General features: G+C 31.2%; 1 protein-coding gene across 1 annotated transcript in view; it reads left to right on the top strand.

Annotated features, from left to right (window-relative positions):
• Window positions 1–20,503, top strand: part of ARB2A (ARB2 cotranscriptional regulator A) — a 409,566-nt gene that overhangs the window by 105,145 nt on the left and 283,918 nt on the right. Inside the window, exons 4-5 of the mRNA XM_069492020.1 lie at window positions 2,273–2,338; window positions 7,718–7,909. Of these exons, the coding sequence (XP_069348121.1) occupies window positions 2,273–2,338; window positions 7,718–7,909 (258 nt within the window). The remainder of the gene's footprint in view (window positions 1–2,272; window positions 2,339–7,717; window positions 7,910–20,503) is intronic.

The raw sequence follows: 20,503 nt of genomic DNA, 5'->3' as shown, positions 1-20,503 counted from the left end.
GGTGGGACTCTTAGCCTTACCTTGGAGCATTGGGGTGGGGCAGGGAAAGTTACCTGAAACAGCTGACCTGATCTGTGGCTTGGAGGATGACTAGGGCTAAGAACATTCTAAGGAGAGAGAATGCCTAAAAAATAGATGGTTGCCTTTTTTTCCTGTAGTCAGGAATTGGAGAGCAAGGCAAATTAGACAAGTTAGGTAGCATTTCTCCAACTCTTACTTGATATATGGTTTTATTATTTGATTTGATATAGTCAAAATTCTAGAACATACACTTGATTGGTCTATAATATATGTCAAAACCAAATATAAGCAGTTTTTAAATTTTTGAATTATTTTGTATTATCCTGTAGTATGAACATTGAGAATTAACTATAATATTATATATCATATTGATGTAAGATATGAATTGCCAAAATAATTTAATTCTCAAATTATGTCTCTAGTATTTTGCTTAGTGGTAGAATTTGGTGGGCTGAGTTAAGTTTGATTGGTTTTATTTGTTACTTTATATGTAAGGATGTTTTATGATTTCATGGATCATAGGAAATCTTCAGAAATGTTAAACCACTCTTTTTAGCTAATATCATTTAGTTAAACTATTTCCCTTAGAGTAGTGGAGCATCATTTAACTTTTTACATAGGAACCTATATTTTTAGTTTACTCTTTCAGGTCTGTAATACCACTACCTTCTGGTGAAGGTCTAATGAACATAATTTTAATTATCATGTTGAAATATATTAATGGGAATACTCTTAAATTAATAACTAACAGATTATTACATAGTTCTAATGTAATGCCGTAGGTTTTAAAATTACCAGTAGCAGCCCAAAATAAAGATGTTCTAGTATACATCTACTATACTATTTCTAAAATGAAATGAATACATATACATGGGAGAAAGAATTATAGACTCCTTGAAGAAAGCAGGATAATCTATTTTAGATTACAGAACATGGCACCAAAGCAATTGACATCCTAATTTTCTAAAACAAAAAAAGGCATTCTCTGGTTTTGTTTCATAAAATTTGACTTTTAATTATCTTACTGCTAAAATTATTCTCTGAGATATTTTTCATAGATGACTTAAGACATTTTGGGGGGTAGAAACACTCCTTAAAATGACCATTAATACCATCTATTACATACTGGCTTTTGTTCTAGATGTCCCTTTCTTCACTCTTTCCCTTCCTTAATAGAAATAGTATATTAGTTTTCTACAGCAACAATAGAATTACCATGAATTTAGTGGCTTAAAGCAACACAAATTTATTATTTTATAATTCTGTAAATCAGAAGTCTAGTTTGAGCACCCCGGACTAAAATCAAGGTGTGGACAGGCTGTTTAGGCTTCAGGAGAGAATTTGTATATTGCTTATTTGGGTTATTGGCAGAATTTAGTTCCTTGCAGTTCTAAGACTAAAGTCACATTTTCTTACTTGACTGTAAACTGAAGTTTATCCCACCTTCTAGAAGTTACCACATTTTTTGGCTTGTGGTCTCCGTCCTCTACCTTGAAAACTAGTAACAACCAGTGGAATCCTTCTCATTTTGCATCTCTCTGACACAAAAGTGGAAGATTCTTTTGTAATCTTATGGCTTTAAAAATTGATGTGATTAGACTGGGCCCACCCCAATAATCCAGGATAATCCCCCATCTCAAGGTCCTTAACCTTAATCATATCTTCAGGCTCTTTTACCATGTAACATAACACATTCACAGGTTCTAGCAATTAGGATGTGGACTTCTTTGGGGGGACCATGTTCTGCCTACCACAAACAGTAATACTGACTGATGCTGGATTTTTCTGGCTCAATCCACGCCCCCCCCAACCCCGTTTAGTATTCCTCTGACCTTCTCCTTGTTGAGTAACTGAATACAAAAGAGGTGTTGAGATTCAGAGCCAGTAAGGTACTATTATATACTATAGCTATTAGGTATAATAGCTATAGAAAAATTATAGGGGAAACAGATTCCAGAAACACTGAAAAGAGAAAATACACTTTCAGAGTATCCACTTAAACATAGAAAGTCTTGTATATTTTTTTGAGCTTTTATTAACTGGTCCTAATCCTTAGTACTAAGATCCATAGTTATTCACACAGCAGCAGGAAGCAAACCATTATAGATAATCATTAAAGAGTCTCTTAAAGTGATATCAAAATATTCCAAGATGAAGAGATATTCACTCAGAGCAATAATTTACTGAAATTTATGTCAATTTTGATAATGGATGACATTGCATCTTAATGTGTTATTTCTTTCCTACTTAGATCATCACGAAGTATGTATATGAGCTCCTGGAGAAGGACTGTAATTTGAAAAAAATCTCTATTCCAGTAAGTCCAATTTTTCAAAAATGTTTATTCTAAGGAAAATGTTTGCTTCTAAGTAAAATAATTTTTAATTCCGAAGAAAACTTTTAGGTTAACTGTGATAAGTTTAAATGTAAAGGGTTTGGTATGTTGATATTGATAAAGATAATTTTAGTTTGTCAGTGTACCTCATCTTGTTATGCGCAATAATTCTTATAAAATAATACTCCTAATTGTAAAAGGGTAAAATATTGATTTCCAGTCTTTCTTGAGAATGATGACACAATTAAAGGGTTTATCTTCTCCTCTACCCTTTCTTGTTTCGCTGGAATAATTTATTTTTATGTATTTATTTGAAGTAAACCAGTGCACTTTTTGTTGCATTAGACATTCACTATCTCTTTAAATATTTCTTGACTTTTTAAAATATGTTTTATCTCTACACATAATATGTTGTTTTCTCTACACATTCCCAAATTCATTCCTAGTGCTTCCTGTTTCATAACACTGCTCCTTCCCTTTTTGGCAGAACATTTTTTTTGAATTTTGCACATTTTGCCATTTCAGAGTGAAAAAGTTTGAGATTTGTTCTCAGACTCAAATTCTCCAAAAAAAAAAAAAAAAAGAAAGAAGGAAAACCCTTTTGTTTTTAGTGTCAAACACAATATACTAAGCTTTCAAGTGAAGAAGTAGTAATTATATATATGAAATGATGGTTAGACAGGATTAGATGATCTTTGCTCTCCCTGATAACTGTCTGAATTTATGATATATAAGAATCTGGGATGCTTGATGAAAGCAATTAATTTAAGGCACAAAAGTTTGCATATGCATAATTTTGTTTACATGAAATTTTACACGAGATTTTAAAATTTCTTGGATAATTCTATTATAAATTGGAAGGTTTGAGTATTTCTTTTTTTAAAAATTTCAATAGATTAGGGGGTACAAGTGGTGAAGTGATGAATTGTATAATGGTGAAGTCAGGGTTTTTAGTGTACTGGTCACCTGAATAGTGTACATTGTACCCTATACTTAATTTTTGATCCACAATTAATTCCATAGTTCTTTTTTTTTTTTTTTTAAAGAAATCTAGTCCACATTTAATCTTCTATAAGGAACCTCAAATACCAGGTCACATTGTTAATCATTCATTCATTTATTCATTCATTCAACAAATATTTATTAAGGGTCTTCTTTTAGGTGCTGGACACTGTTCTAAGTGCTTATGACATATTAGTGAATAAAACATTATTCTGTGTAATAGCTAGGGCCAACCCTTGGTTTATTTGAAGATTTTTCTTTCTTTAGAAATGCATGAAAGCCAAGATTTTAGTACCTTTTTGGAAATGAATATGCCAGTCTTTTTTGGATTCAAACTTTTTGTTTTAGTTTTGACTTTAAATCTAGTGTTTTACTCTCTCGAAACTATGTATTGCATTTGATCTTCTGGAAAGTGAAGGTAGAATTTTGACCCTTTGTCCAGTCTTCCTTTCTTTTATTTCTTTCAGAGTTTCTGAAGAATAATATTTAAGAACTTTATTAAGAGAATAATTATTAAGAACTTTAGGTTAATTCATTTACACAACAATTAATACTGAGTCTTTTAACATTATAATACTTCTAGTTAGTTCCTTGGAACCCTTAAACTCACTTCAGTCTCCAGATTTCTAGAACAAATCACTAGATAATTGGCTGTGTAGATCATGTTATGTGATTAAGTCTTACTATTTTTCTTTATAGAAAACCTGAGATTAGATGTGGGAGGACTTTGTTTTATAGATCTGATTATTTAGACTATAAAGCTATAAGCAAGAGAGAGTTACTTTATATGAGACTTAAAAAGCCTCATACGTGATTTTGGTTAATACAAGTTTCCTTATTTTGTAAGCTTAAAAAATAACTATAAATTTTGTCTCATGAAATTAATATCTCTCCTTAAATTGGCACATGTTTTGTACAGTTGTGAAATTTTTCTTGAATAGTTATTATTTTGCTCCTGAGTTCTCTTAGCAATGAGAGTGGTGGTTTTTGGTTTTGTTTTTTTTTTTTTTTTTTTTTTTTGTAAAAGCTGTTCTTTTTACTAAAAGAATACCATCAAACTTTGTATTTCCCTGATGATGGACTCAGCTTTAGTTTTATAGGTAAACTATTGAAAAAGAAAAACTTTTTTTAATGACAGTGTTTTATGAAAACCCATGTTTTGATGGTAAAGATCACGATCGTGTTTTATATTTACTCCATACCTCACATAAGTCGGCACAAAGTATTCTCAATTGTAGTATCTTACACTTATGTGGAATATTGGATACAGGAATTAACAACTTTACTACAACTTTTCATTTAGTTTACTATACATATCATGTTTAAGTGAAACATCACAATCAGTGGGGTTCATGAGTATCCCCAAATGAATTGCTAACTGCTAAAAATTGTTTGGTGCAAATGGTATTTGAAGTTGATTTCTCAATAAAGTGAGGCAGTACGCTAGAATGACCTTTTTGTGTATTCTTTAATGAAAGCTTAGTTTAATGGATTACTACCGTTTGAAGATAAATGGCCTTGGAATAGCTGTATGTCCAAACCTAATTAGGTTAATGGAGAAAAATTTATTCACATAGATATTTTATTATTGAAAATTAGCACTATCTTTATATAGAGTAAGTTGTTACCATGTGCAGAGTCACAGTTCTTTGTTAAATTTAGGTGCATATTAGCCAGTGAGCAGCTCAAATATTGCTCTTACCCCTTTATCTTAATATTACATTGTTCATTTTCATTATTGTTTTTTTCTTTAATATTCTGATATTCTCATAATTTCAAAGTCAACTTTTCTGGATGTTCAAGTAAAACTTTTCTTCATTTATTCACGGCTACCTTAATTTGTAACCCCTTAAAACTTCTTGAGCAGCATTATAATATAAAAAGTACATTTTTATCTTCTGAAAATAAGTACTTTTCCAATTTTAAGTGATTACTCTAGAATTCAAAGTGGCAATGTTCCAGTGCTTAAAAAATTGACTCAGTTTTTTGGTAATAAGGGACTTAGTCAAATAGGAAGGAAGAGACAGCGATCAGCACCTACTGGAAAGTCTATAGCTACAGGTTTTTTCATTACAGTAAATAGATGTCCATTTCCATAGCCATTCCAGGATCCATTAAAGCCTCGCTGACTTTACGAGGCACTTTTCTTTGTGCATTTTAGATGTACTCTTTGGTAATTGAATGACTAGAAACTCCTGTGGGCTTTTTTTTCTTGTACACTGACACTTTGCCTTTTAATTTTTTTCTTTTGTTCTCATCACCATTTTCTCTTTTTTCAACCTCTTTAACTGAGTGATTCTTCTGTTTTCGTATAACATTCCTAGGTAAAAGGAAATTTTTCTTCGCAGGTTTGGTTTTTCCCTGTCTCTCATCCACTTCTATTGCTATGTGGCGTCAGTCACATTCATTGTCATCATCATAATTGGCTTATTCTAGACTTAGCATGCAGGTAAAGCTAATGTGATTGTGTTACATTTCATACCTCTCTTCCTGTATTTTAAGTTGCTTATAATAAAGTTGTGGTTATGTCATTTTAGTTCTCAACATGATGTAGCTCTTTTAAAATTCTTTATAATTATGCATTAGTTTAATTTTCAATATGTGCTTTCTGAACCAGACAAGTATTATAATCATTTAAGAGGTTGCATTATTTAGTTAAATGCCTCTTTTCTAAAGGAAGTCCCTGGCAATGATTCTTCATTCCAAATGTTTATTCATTCCTTTATTTAGTGAGTGCTTACAATGTTCCAGGCTCTGTTGTAGGTAGTGGGACTATAGCTAGATACAAAACAAAGAACTCTTGCCTTATTATACATTCTAGTCGAGGGAGCAAACAGTGATTAAACAAATATGTAAACATAGAAATAAAGCATATGATATATTAGATCATGATTTATGCTATGGAGGAAAATAAAACAGGGAAAGGGAATAGGGAAGTCTTGGGAACTAGGGAATTCAAATAGGGTAGTTAGGGAAGGCTTCAATGAGAAGGTGATATTTCTTCTTAAGCCCTGTGTTCTTGCTGTGAAATAATTGCCATTTGTGCTCTGTTTATACAAATGCTGAAGCATCTATTACTGAGACCAATGTGATTATTTTAGAAATAGAAAAAGTTTATTTTTCTCCTCCCAGGCATTATCGTGACTATTTACAATCTAGGGTTTTTTGTTTTGTTTTGTCTTGTTTTTGAATCTGGAGTTTTTGCATATTCCTTATTTTGATAATTGTATGAACATATACTGCTAACAAAGTGAAGAGCCGTTGTACTACACAGCATGTGGATAGACTTTCTCTATGTGGAGGTTTGTATATTACAAGCCATCAAAACTTCAGCTTCTGGGTCTGTCCAGGCTGCACAAAGGCTTCCATTCTCTGTTGCTGGACACTGCTGATGTGGAATGCCATTTAGTGTGTCATGGCATATGGAGTGAAAGGTTGGGAAGTTATCCCTTCCTAAAAGTCTCTTGTGTCTTTCAAATCCAAATCATACATCATCTAGTTAAAAACCTAAATATTAAGCACAATCAAAATGTATAAAAATGTTTACTTTTTATTCCATAAGTAACTGATACATAAAGTAAGGTTATCTGAGGACACAAATAATGTTGCTTCATAAAATAATTGTTGTATAATTCTGTATTCACAATCTGAATGAAATTTGAAAGTCCATTTACATAGAACAGTGGGTATTTGAGTTTTTAAATAGTTTCCTTTCCTTCCTTTCAAAAGTTTAATATTAATAGTATTTCTGGCTAATATATGATTTTCCAATAGGTGTATTTTCCAATTGGGGTTCTGTTTTCTATTACAGGTGTAATATATTTCCATTATAGAATTATAGACTTAGTAGCTGTGTAAACCTTGGGCAACTTATTTAAACTCTCTAAGCCTCAATTTCTTCATCTATAATTGAGTATAATTATAGTACCACCTTAATGGGATTGTGATTAAATGAGATAGTGTTTTTATTATTTATTTATTTTTTAAACCCCTGCACAATTATGGTCAAGATAATATTTTTAAAACAGGTGGCATAGTATAGGAAGCACTAAAAAAAATTAGTTATTCTTATTTATAATGATATTATGATACTTAAAATATAATAATGTAGGGAGACATATTTACAACATTATTTTTCATATTTTATATTTAAATTATTGTCATGTCTTGCTCATCCACCTAATATGTAATTGTCAATCTCTACTGAATATTTTAATTTTATTTTAAAGTTTTTTACTTCTATAATTCTATAATAACCATTTAATAATTTGTAATAACCATTAGTTGTTTTCTCATTTATGTGTATGCCTTATCAGGAAACATTTATTTATTTTTTATTTTTATTTTTTTTAATTACAGGTAGATGCCACTGAGAGTGAACCAAAGAGTTTTATCTTTATGAGTGAGGATGCTTTGACAAATCCACAAAAACTGATGGTTTTAATTCATGGTAGTGGTGTTGTCAGGGCAGGTCAGTGGGCTAGAAGGCTTATTATAAATGAAGATCTGGACAGTGGCACACAGATACCTTTTATTAAAAGAGCTGTGGATGTAAGTGCAATTTCCTTTTTTTTTGTCATTTTATAGTTCTGCTTTATTGTATGTTATAAATTATTTTATTATGTCTCTTCAGAAACTATATCCTAAGCATAATATTATCTTCAAATTATTATTTATTTTATTTGTATGAAAGATTATTCTGCATTTTTTTATAGTTGCAAGGAAAAACAAAATGATATCTTGAACATACAAAGATTTGGATAATGTCTTTGAAATGAATTATTTTTCATTCTAAAATAGTTCTGTTTTTTAATTACATGAAATATTAAAGTTAAACTATCAAATATTTATCACCATTATTGAAAGTATTTCTGAAAAAAATATCATGACTGCTTTTGTAAATCTTTGCCTGCCTAATTTAGTGAAGTTAGAAACTAAAGGAGATCTGCTACTTTAAATTAATCTCTCCTTCTTTAAAAGAATAGTTGGAATAGCTCAATGTTTTCTGTCATTTATTTAAAATATTCTTTAGAGCCCATAAATAAAATGCTTTAAGCATAAGACATAGACATACAAAATGGTAAATTGTAATGTTTATTGAGTATTCTTATCTGCATTTAGACATTTTGAAATTGCTATTTTAAAATTATGTTCAAGGTTTTCTTTCGTGTAATAGTGAAATTGTTTTTCTGAACTGGCATTGCTAAAGCTAAATGTTTGGCTATTTTTTGTTTTATCGTCTCATTCTTAAGTTCTACAGTGAACAGCCAAATTTGGCAAAGTATAGGTTTTTTCCCTATGTGAGCAGAGATTTTCCTCGTACAAAAAATAAAGCAGCATTTTGTATAATAGACCTAATGTAAAAAGTAAAGGAATATATGTGTCCATGTATGGTTTATTTGTCTGGTTTATAAGAGCTATATTATTACAATTTGTAATTAATATTGGGAAAGAATCCTTTGATACACTGATGATTACAAGGGTCAAAGATAATATGTGTGTTACTCTTTTAACTCTGAAATGACAATATGAAGGCTCAGCCAAGCTCCTAAAGAATATTTTCTAATAGATTTTGAAACCCTTAAAATGCTGGAAGTAGAATTTCTTAGGTAAATTGTGTATTTTTTCCAATCTTCATGGATATGCAAAGAACACAAACACATTACATTTGGTTTGGTTACTAACTTAATAGTAAGTTTTTTAGTAGAACTGAAGTAACTAAAATAAATTGAGGTTTAGACAGAAGTAACTCACATAAAATATTATATTCAAATTGTTTCATTTTTCAGGTTTTGAATAGTGAAATGAACTTTCTCTCTGACACATTTGTTTGTGGTTAGAACAGATCTGTCCATGTACTTTAAGAAGAACATTGTATCTGAGATGTGTTCACAATTCAATGAATATTTGAAAATACAACTTAGTAAAGAAAATCAGATGCTTTCAACATATCAGTGCTTGGTAATTATATTGTCCCTTTCCTATTCTGGAATATTTCCTTGTGTAAGGTTTTTGAGGTGAAAGAGTATACAAGAAGCCATGCGGAACATCTTTGTTTGAACAAACTATCTGTTCATATTCCAAACAGGCCGGGCGCGGTGGCTCACGCCTGTAATCCTAGCACTCTGGGAGGCCGAGGTGGGCGGATCGTTGGAGCTCAGGAGTTCGAGACCAGCCTGAGCAAGAGCGAGACCCCATCTCTACTAAAAATAGAAAGAAATTATATGGACAGCTAAAAATATATATAGAAAAAAAATTAGCCGGGCATGGTGGTGCATGCCTGTAGTCCCAGCTACTCGGGAGGCTGAGACAGGAGGATCGCTTGAGCTCAGGAGTTTGAGGTTGCTGTGAGCTAGGCTGACGCCACGGCACTCACTCTAGCCTGGGCAACAGAGTAAGACTCTGTCTCAAAAAAAAAAAAAAAAAAAAAATATTCCAAACAAAAGGGAGGAAGTTTGTCAGTAACATTAGAGTAGTAAGTTGTTTTGTTCTTAGATGTAGGAATAGCGTTTTAGAGATAACAGAATTTCACTGCCTTGAACTTTTCCTGCTTTTCTCAATAATGGCAACTCATGATTCCTTGAAAAATAGCAGCTAATTTTTTAAGCATCCTAGTGCACGTTGAAATTTTAGTTTATATACTTTATTCCCTTTATTTTAAAAAATGAATATAAATTTTATTGTGGTGATTTTCTTCATGGTGAACATTTTAAAACCACCATCTCTTTTAAATCTTGATAAAATAATGCTACTACTTTGGCTTTACCTTTTCATAGTGTTTTCTTCAAAGGCTGTTTTGTATGTGTGAGTGGGGTGTGGTCAGAGGAAGGATGGTATTTTAAGGAACAGGCAGAGGAAGACTAATAGGGAAGAAGAAGTTGTCTCATCCTTATTTTTAATTTGTTTGGACTTTTGTAAAATTGTATTTAAAGAAAGGTTTCCATAGTTTGCAAAAGGTCCTTATCGTCTGTCAGTTTTCATATCACAAGTAAAGTAAATTCGATATTTTGGGGGCCAGACAGTATCATCTCTGCTCAGTGTTGTTAATGATATTTCTGTATATTCCCTACAGATTTTTGGTATATGATTGAAAGTCCTAAAATTGGATTCATATCATTGTGAGGTCAAAATTTTTTTTTTAACAGTAGAACCCTGTCTCAAAGTGAAAAGTATTGTTTAAATCTGTGGAGCCACTTTGGTTGAAGGAGAGGGTGAAGCTTGGAACCACCCCCACAACAGCCCTTATTTCTTTCCTGAACCCTCAGGGGTCCATAGATTATATTTTGAAAATCACAGGTACTCCAATCCTCATAGTTTAGATACTTCAGAACTTTATTATCAAAAATGTATTAAGATTTCACGTTAGGGGAATTGTGCATATCAGATAAATCCCCACAAGTGCTTTTGAGGTTCCCATACTTAATATTTTTGGTGTTTAATGATCTTCATTACATAATATATTATTTGGAGTAAGAAACAGTATTTCATATAGCCAAGTACTAATTATTCTATCTCCAATTGTGCAGTTTGAGAGTTACTCATGCTTGTTTCTTCTTTGATCTTTCCTCATATACATCATCTTTTTTTTTTTTTTTTTTGAGATGAGGTCTCACTCCATCAGCCAGGCTGGAGTGCAGTGATGTGATCACGCCACCATGCCTGGCTAATTTTTTAAAAATTTATTTGTGTACAGGCAGGGTCTCTCTGTGGTGCCCAGGCTGGTCTTGAACTCCTGGCCTCAAGTGATCCTCCCGCTTTGACTATTTAATGTGCTAGGATTACAGATATGAGCCAACATGCCCAGCTTAACCTTAGATTTTTGAATCAGAAGATCTGGTTAGGTCTGAGAATTTACGTTCTGATAATATCCCAGGTGATACTTCTGTTGCTAGTCTCCAGGTACCACACTAGAACTGCTGGTGTAGATAATACTCTTTGGGCTGGTTGAAGGTTATTTATATTTTTCAGATTCTATATATAATGACTAATGTATAACTTGTTGGCAATTATATTTTTTAAAACAAGGATTGAGATGTTCTAGAAAATATTTTATAATAGAATTGGTGGAAAAGTAAAAGTTTAAATTATGAAGGATACTTTCAAAATACTGTCTATAACTGACTCATACCTGCCGTGATTTATAATTTTAGTAATTTTAGTAATTTCATGAGAAGTCTGATTACTTCACTGTGGTAACATTTTTCCTAATTTCTCATAGCTGGATTATTCAGAAAATCTTATATTTCCATAATTACTTACTTTGAATATAATATTTGTGCTATTATACCTGAGATTTTAAAAATATTTTTATTGATGTAATTTATACAGTTTGGATTCTGTAACATGGTGGGCTGAGTTCATTACTATGCACTTCCATCTCCTACTAGATACACATAAAAATAATGGATAAGACATAACAGCAAAAATATTAAAAAATTGGTTGTGTGTGTTCAAAAGTTACGATAGAAAAGGAATCCCTAAATGTATGAGTACAAGAGAGACTTTACAGCCACAGTGGTTAATCCCCCGAGAGTGTGGCAACCCCAGGGAATAGGTGATGGGATATAAACCCAAAGCCATGCAGGATCTACATCACAGGCTTTGGGTCTGAGAAGCAGGGGCTAAAATTAAGATCCTTGGATGTAGTTAGAACCCTGGAAGTTGCCACCCTTTTGATTAAAGGAGATCTGGGAGGGAAAAATCAGCTCACTGCCCCAGAGGTGAAAATAAGAGTTCCTTTAGCCAGAGATGCCAGGTGGGGGAATTGGAAGCCCCAGACCTTAACCCACAGGTGGATTTGGATTTGAAGTTTGAATTTAGACAGCCTGCATAGTGTGAAAATCTTAAGCACTGCAATTAATGTTAAACTGGATTCTGGACTGATAAAACCCCTGGGACACCTGGTGGAAACAAACATAAAACTGCCATATAACAATACTTTACAACCCAGAATAAATCTCTGCTGAAGAAGAATTGATAGTCAGAAACTACAAATTATATGAGGAAGTGATTCATCACAAAGAAAAGTCAGATCATGCAACTATCAGGCATAGTTGAAGAGAGAATTAGTTAATTGAAAGCTAGAGTTAAGTAATACAGTATGCAGAATACAACACAGAAGAAATGAGAAAAAGAAATGTGATAGAGAGATGAAAAGTCTTGGAGAATAGAATAAGATGTACTATTCTTTCAACACAGATATTCCAGAAAAGCAACAGAAAAAAAATGGGAGAAAAAGTATATTAGAGAGTTAGAGTGTTTTTGAGAATAAAGACATAAATCGTATTGTTGAAGAAATGTGACATATCTTAAACAAGACAAATGAAAATATACACTTAAATATTTTAAAATAAAACTACAGATCATGCATATAATCTTAAAAGTAAAATTAAATCGAAAGACTTAATACCAAATAAGGGTTATTTTTTTCTAATCTTTCCCTACCTGTTCTGTTCCCTAGATTTAATCAATTTTGAATACTTTTTGATGTTACTTAAATTCTCTCTATCCATATTTTTAAATTATAGTGTTGTCTCTTAATTTATAAGTTACTTTCTGTTATGGTAGATAAGGATCTTTTTTCCATCCTCACAACTTTTGGATTAAATTAACAGTCAAGTTTTAGAATATTACTACAACTGTAGTATTGCTAATGGCTGAGCTAAGTAGATACTATATGGCTTTTCATTTTTGGTACAACATATTTGTCTTCATGGAATTAATAATTTTCTAGTTTTTAATTTTTTTCTATTTTCTTTGTAATGATTAAGTTCTCCATTGACCTCTTAGTAAATTTTTAGTTGATCAGACTTATCAGATAATCTCATAGTTTTATGTTCTTACTCTGCAAACTCTCTTTTGGTTGACTAGTCACTTTCTAAGCCTGTTTACCTGTCTCTCATCCTGGAACTCCCTTTAGATTCTCATTTTTGTTTGTGCTTCTATTTCCTGGGTCTAATGACCTGTGCTTTCTTGATATATGCTCTCATTTTGTTGGAGCCGCCAAATACAAGATAAATTTTTGAAACCTTGCATTTCTGAAAAATACCTTCAATCTGTTTATTTTATTCTAACAATTGAAGAGGAGCATAGAATTCCAGGTTAAAATAATTTTCATTCTGAAATTTGAAGATTTGTTTCATTGTCTTCTAGTTTCCAGTGTTTTAATTCAAAAGTCTAATACCATTTTGATCCTGAATCCTTTTGTCTCTCTTCATGGAAGCTTCTCCTTCTCCCTGATATTAAGAAATGAATCATACTGCTTTTAAGAAATTTTCTGTACCTTGGTGTGGGTCCTTCTTATTTCATTTTTTGGCACTGGGTGGTTCCTTTCAACTTATACTGGACTCTTAAAATTACTTATGAGAAACTTTTTTGTGTTTCTTGATAATTTTAATTTTCTGTTTTTCTTTAGCTCTTATCATTTGGTTTTGCTGGATTGAGCCTCTGCTCTATTGTCTTATCCTTTCTCTCTTATTTTCAATCTACATTTCCTCTGGTTTCTGGGAGGATTTCCTACTTTTTCTTCTAATCCTTCCATAGAATATTTAAAGTTCTTCAGTCATATTTTGGAATGGAGCTCTTTTCTTTTGTTCATTGTATAGATTTATGCTTAGTACACCTGATTTGAGCTTTGTGTCTCTCTCTTCCTCTTTGAAGGTCTGATATCCCACAGTCTAGTCCTTCTCTAGATTATGTTTCTGTAAAGGAAAAACCTCTTGTCTCTTACAGGTTGGCCACATAATGTGAGATTATGACCTGGTTTTTGATTTTGGGTTTTGTTTTTTTTTTTTTGAGAGACACATTATAAAGCTGATTGATTACAGGATTAGGGTTTTTTTTTCATAAATGTACATGGTGCCACTGTAGATAGTTATCTAGAATAGGATATGATTTTTTTCAGTCATTTGTGTAATAAACTTTTTGTTAACACCTTTTTAACTACTCTCAATTCTTAGACTTCTGACTAAATACTCACTACTTCAACGTAAGTATTTGACAAACTTGGTGAATGGAAAATTTTAATAGATTCTAATTGGTAGCTATGGTTCCTAAATAATAGTAAGAAAATAAAATTACTATGTCAATATAGGACATAGTTGTTTTTAAGCAAAGTAATGCCATCTAGCTGCTTATGAGAAATTATTTAATATTCATATAGTGCAAGCAGAATATAGAATATGGCAAGAGATTTATGATTAAGGTCTCAGAGACCTCAAAAACATGAAAAGTGCTTGGCGCTTTTAAATATACTTTTGATCAAATAACTTATAGGCTTTGATGCTGTTTTGATTGTCATTGAAAGTATTTATGAAAATTAAAGAAATGCTTATTAAAATAAGGTATGATTTTTCAGCATAGCAGATTGGCAGATTATAAGTTGTTTGGTTATAAATTGATAATACTGCATTTAGATACTGATGGGAATGTAAATTGGAATAATCTTTCTAGGTGGCAGCTTAATCATAGCTCCCAAAATTTCATATATATACTCACTTTCAAACCTACATTCGATTTGTAGGTATTTACACTAGAGCAGTGCGCAATATTTGTACAAGGATGCTCATAACAGCAGTTACAGTTACACAACATCTTCTAACCACCTAAACATTCACCAGTAGGGGACTATTTGATTTATTTGATAGTTTATTCATATCATGGAAAACTATGTGGTCATTAAAAAGAACAGGTTATATGTGTATATGTTTGTGTTCATTTATATGGAATGATGTCTAAGAGTTATTAGATGAAAACATAAAAGTGAGATCATTTGTTTAAAAAGTATACTTACACATGTATGCACATACATCTACATAAATACATGGATATGCATTAACAGTCCTAGAAGTTTATGCAATAAACCATGAGGTTTCTTCTTTTACTTTTCATTTTCAGTTTTTCTGTTTATTTTTAATTTTATTTTTTACTCTGAGCAGATTTTACTTTTATATTTTAGAAGATATTATTTTCATAATTAAAAATTTTTTAAAGAAAATGTTTTTGAAATATGGTATCACGGTATTGTAGTTATTGACTTAACTATTTCAAAATGAATTTAACATTTAATAAATGTTTGAATATAAAACTGCAAGCAAGTCCTTTAAATAATTATTGATTTTTTTCCCCTTGAAGAATGGTTGAACAGAAACCACTGAAATTTATATTTCAAAAAAAAATTTTAAATAAATGCTAATTGTTTTCTTATTTGAAATATGAGACTACCGAACTATAGGTTGAAATTAAGATCACTAATTCCAAAGTTTAAAAGCAAACTTCGAGAGAAAATATAAATTAATCAAAGAAAATGTTTTTACAGTGTAGGTGTCATAAAAGATTGTTGGAGTCAAAATTTCCAGAAAAGGTTAAAAGCTTAGTACATTACTGAACTGGCAAGGTATAAGAGGCCACACCAGCCCCCATGCCAGCAAAAGAAAACAATGAGATGACAGCTTTAGTGTTTGGAGAGAGGTTGTTAACGACAGCTTATTCCTTTATGATTTCAACTCTTGACAGAAGACAGGTCTGCTTGTTGCATCATGGCAGATATATCATTACCTTCTGGCCCTGTCATGACTAAATTGGGGAGGGGGAAGAAACTGTGTTCAGTTTTGAAAATCCAATTAGCTTCTGGAATTTTTGGTCGTTGTTTCTGAGATTGATATGGTAAGCCATTCTTTCTTTGATAGCTATCTGCATCTAGATTGTCTATAGGACTGAACTAATTAACTATCATAATGAAGCATACATATACTTTCTATAGTCAAGTGAAGAGTTATCTATAATACTATAGAACTCTGTGATATTCTGACATTATCCTGAGAAGAATACTACAGGGTCTCCTATGCCTTGTATCTATTTTTCTGCCCATGTCTATACCTGATTTCAAATAACTTTCAAAACAGACCAAGGCCTTTTTACTAAAAGCAAGAGTAAAAATACTGGATTTTACAATTAGGCACAATTTTTACATGAAAAATGTTGGTTATAATTATAATTTGGTCTTTCTTTTTCTCAATTACATGAATATTTGAATTTTGACTTTTTTTTTTATTTTTTTGTCCTTTTTGGTTACCTAAGTGACTCTGGAGACTTACAGAAAGAGAAGGTGTAGGTTTTTGAAAGTATGTCAAAAGCCTTGGGGTTTGTATATGATCAGAATTTCAATGGAGGTTGAGAGAGTTTAAATGCATAGAAGGCAAACATAAAAATCTTGTTTAATTTCTGTCATGTTGTTCTTTTTTGAGTCACTCTGATGTCTTTTTCAAATCTGCTTTTCTCTTGAGCTTTGTGCTACTGTATCCATGATCTGGATTTTTTTTCCCTCTCCTTTTTATTTCACTTTAACTGTTGATCCCTTTTCTATGGTCCTTTAATCAACTGAAGCAGTCTGAATTGCTGAATCAGTGCTGTTTTGGGAGAGAGCGAGTATGTCAGATTGTGCAGGATGAGATTCTCTGGGTAGAAGGGAACACCTCCTGCAGTTATAATCAATGCTGTGGACACTTTGAAAGATCGGAAAAGCTCTGACTTGCTCCAGGTTAAACTTTTAATATAACTTCCCTAGAGAAAAAATGTCATCAATAAAATGGCATAATTAGTTGACAATTCTTGAGTAGCCTGGGTTTAACAAAAGATTAAAGATAGGTCAGGTTTGCATTTCATTGTTACTTGTGGTTTCTGTTGTTTTTTAGCCTTTATACTTTTGTTTTTCTTAAACATGGTTTAAAAACTTGTTTACTTCCAGTATTTATCAACTTACCCCCTGGGTTTCTTTAATTTGAGAAGAACTGAAATCGAAGGAACATCAGCTGTTAGTAGTAGAAAATAATCTAAACTTTTACTTGAAATAACAGAGACAGTAGGTGGTGGAAGTAGATAATTTGTTTATGAAAGTATAGTTTGGGCTTTAAGCTTAAATCAACAAGCTTTACATTAAATTTACATAATCAGTAAAATACGATATTTTAAAGAAAATAATGTCCAGCATGTGAATTTAAGGATAATTATTAGCTTCCAGGGATTATTGTTGAATAGTATTTCATGCTTCTGATTTTATTTGCCTCTGATATCTTATTTGCTTTTATTCAACTGTTTGTACGATTCAAATAAAAGGCATTTTTAAAAATATTAATTCCAATATAAATTGCCTAGGTCAACACATATTAGTAATTCTAACTAATGCCTAATTATTAAAGATTTAATTTGAAAAAGACACATATACTAATTACTTATTTCTTATTTTTAATATTATTTCCTCAAATTAAGACTGAATTTCAGCAGTAATTCTGAATAGTAACAGAACAGTATTTTAACTCTTTTTATCAAGAACATAGAGTCTTTTGTTTTCCTGGAGAGAAAACAATAAAATTTGTAGTTAAGTGTTATGAGAATTAGGTAAAGTACAGTTGGTATACTTTGTGTATTTAGAATCCTGTTAATTTTATATTTTAAAATGAATATACTCTTATCAGTTTATTCCAAATATAATATAATTAGTAACCCCATACTACCAAGAATGCATTAAGATACCATCAGCCTTAAGATAGGTGGTGTTGCTTTGTGTTTATAATCCTTATTGGAAAGAAGATGATACCATGTTTATGAAATGAATATACATAGATGAGTATGCCTCCTAAAGATTGAAGCTTTTGGAAGAAGGCTAATTAATAGTGAAGAGCAAAAATAGTGTGTTAGTTATAATACTGCAATTTTTAATAAAAAATATTGTTTCAAGGCCACTCACATTTGACTTTTTAATATCGTAAGATTTCAATATTAGGTTAGGAGTGCCATGTAGAAATGGCATAGCATAGCAAACTGCTATTTTTTGTTACCTAGAGTTTAAGTTGTAATGAACATATATACTATAATTTAAATTCTGAATGAAAATAAGTTATTTCACAGTTAACTTTTTTATAAATTAAAACTATGGAAGGAAATATTCTAATATCACTGGAGAAAATTAATATTTGTAAGAAGGTCTCCTTTGGCCTTTTATTTCTGCAGTAATACAATGATAATTATAAATGATATAAATGTTTCCCCAAAAGAAACTTGTTTAAAAAATTAGGGAAAGTACCGTTAAGTAGGCAGTTCAACTTTACTATTCCTTTTGATAATGAAAACCAGTCCTTTTGTTATAATTTTTAGTTTTCTTATACAAGTGTTACTGAAACAGCCATTTTAAAACAATTCTTTCAAATTGTTATCTTTGTGATTATATATATAGATTGGAAACATAGTTTAAAAAGGATACAATTTAAGATATGAAATAATATGTCTATGCATTTATGTATTTCTGGTATGGTACAGCTTGAAAATAGGATATTAAATAACTCACTATTATCAATTTATTTCTTCGTTAAAAAAGAGGTATGTTTTGAAACATTTATGATTACACATATATGCACAAACACACATGCCTACATACCTACAAATATCTGTGTATGTTAAAAATTCCAAATTTCTAACCTAGAAATTAAAAAAAAAAATAAACCATTATTTGAAAGACTTGTCAGTTCTTTTGGGAAATAAGTACTTGCTTATTCATACCATGAGCTGCATATTTGAATAAAATTATCTTTTCTTACAATGCATTGGTCTTGAAAATATTTAAGAGAACATTTATCTAGAGAAGCAGATGCCAAGAATATTTTTAAACTTTCTTAAAGAAGTGTAATGTACTTTTTAGTTTGCATTTTCTAATAGCAAAAAATTGTCTTTTCATTAAACTTTGCAGGCACATTTACTTAGTATCTTAATGGTTTGAAAATATACTGCCCTATTGAATGGTGTGTGTTTGTGATGAAAAACTTAAAGAAGTTAAATGCTTCTATCAGAACAAATTTAAACTATTGGTTATTGTCTTTTTTTCCCGGAAATTAGCAAATTATAACATCAAAGCCTATATAGCAAGGTATGTAATAGGCAGGTCATTCACTGCTGCAGGCATTTTCTCTCTTTCTAGGATGCATTTGTTTAGTTTCTCTCCCTTTCTGCCTGTGGCACTGTATGGTGAAATTCAGAGATCCAAGAAATCTCTCGGGTGGAAAATAACTTATACAAAATTTATAAATGGTGTTGCTTTTTCATTATTGCCCATCCAAGACAATTTGCAATGTTCACTTTAGACAAAAAAATTGGGTTGTGTAGGAAGCACTTAACAATAATACATTAGCAAGTCTAAAGCCATGAGTCTATTTTAAAAAGGAAATGTATTTTGAGATAGTCAATACTATATAAACAATTAAAAATATTGACCCAATAATTTCCCAAGGCTCCTGCATTTATTATTTTGGTGTAATAAAATAAAAAAAAATTTAATCTTGAAATGAAAAACAGGCATAGTGTTTGTATTTTATGATTAAATTAAATAAATTTGTTTATTTAGCCAGAGAGGTTTAGTTATTTGAGTTCGCTATTGGAAATTTAATTTTTACTCTTCAAGTGAATCATTTGCTTAAGCATTTTGTTGTAACATATTACAGAAACACTTTTCTTAGAAGAGAAAAAAATTGGCATGAATGGTGTTAACTTGTTATATTGTGTGCTTCATGATGCTCAAATCTGTATAAATGCCATAGGCAGCGGGATTTAAGATTGCTTTTGAAAAGAGACTACAGTCTGCCCTCTGTATCCTTGGATTCCACATCCCTGGATTCAACCAACTGCAGGTTGAAAATATTTGAAAAAAATGGATATTTGCGTCTGTACTGAACACATAAAGACTTTTTTTTTTGGTCATTATTCCCTAAACAATACAGCATAACAACTATTAATGTTTATATAGCATTTACATTGTATTAGGTATTATATGTAACCTAGAGATGATTTAAAGTATATAGGATGTTGTATGTAGGTTATATGCAAATACTAGGCCATATGATATAAGGGCCTTGAGCATCTGTAGATTTTGGTATCCTTGGGGGTCCTGGAACCAATTCCCCATGGATACGAAGGGATGACTATATGTGTGTGTGTGTGTGTGTGTGTGTGTGTGTGTGTAATTGGATATAAATAATTGTTTGTATAAAGAGTCTTAATTCCTTTTTTTAATCTCTGAGAACTTCTTATGTAAGCTCTAATAATGCTCTTTATGGTCATTTTTTCCCTTAAATTTAAGTATATTTGAATTGTCTTCAGACA

Source organism: Eulemur rufifrons, chromosome 17, assembly GCF_041146395.1.
Source record: "Eulemur rufifrons isolate Redbay chromosome 17, OSU_ERuf_1, whole genome shotgun sequence".
Classification (NCBI taxonomy): Eukaryota; Metazoa; Chordata; class Mammalia; order Primates; family Lemuridae; genus Eulemur; species Eulemur rufifrons.
This window is presented reverse-complemented; position numbering and strand designations above follow the sequence as displayed.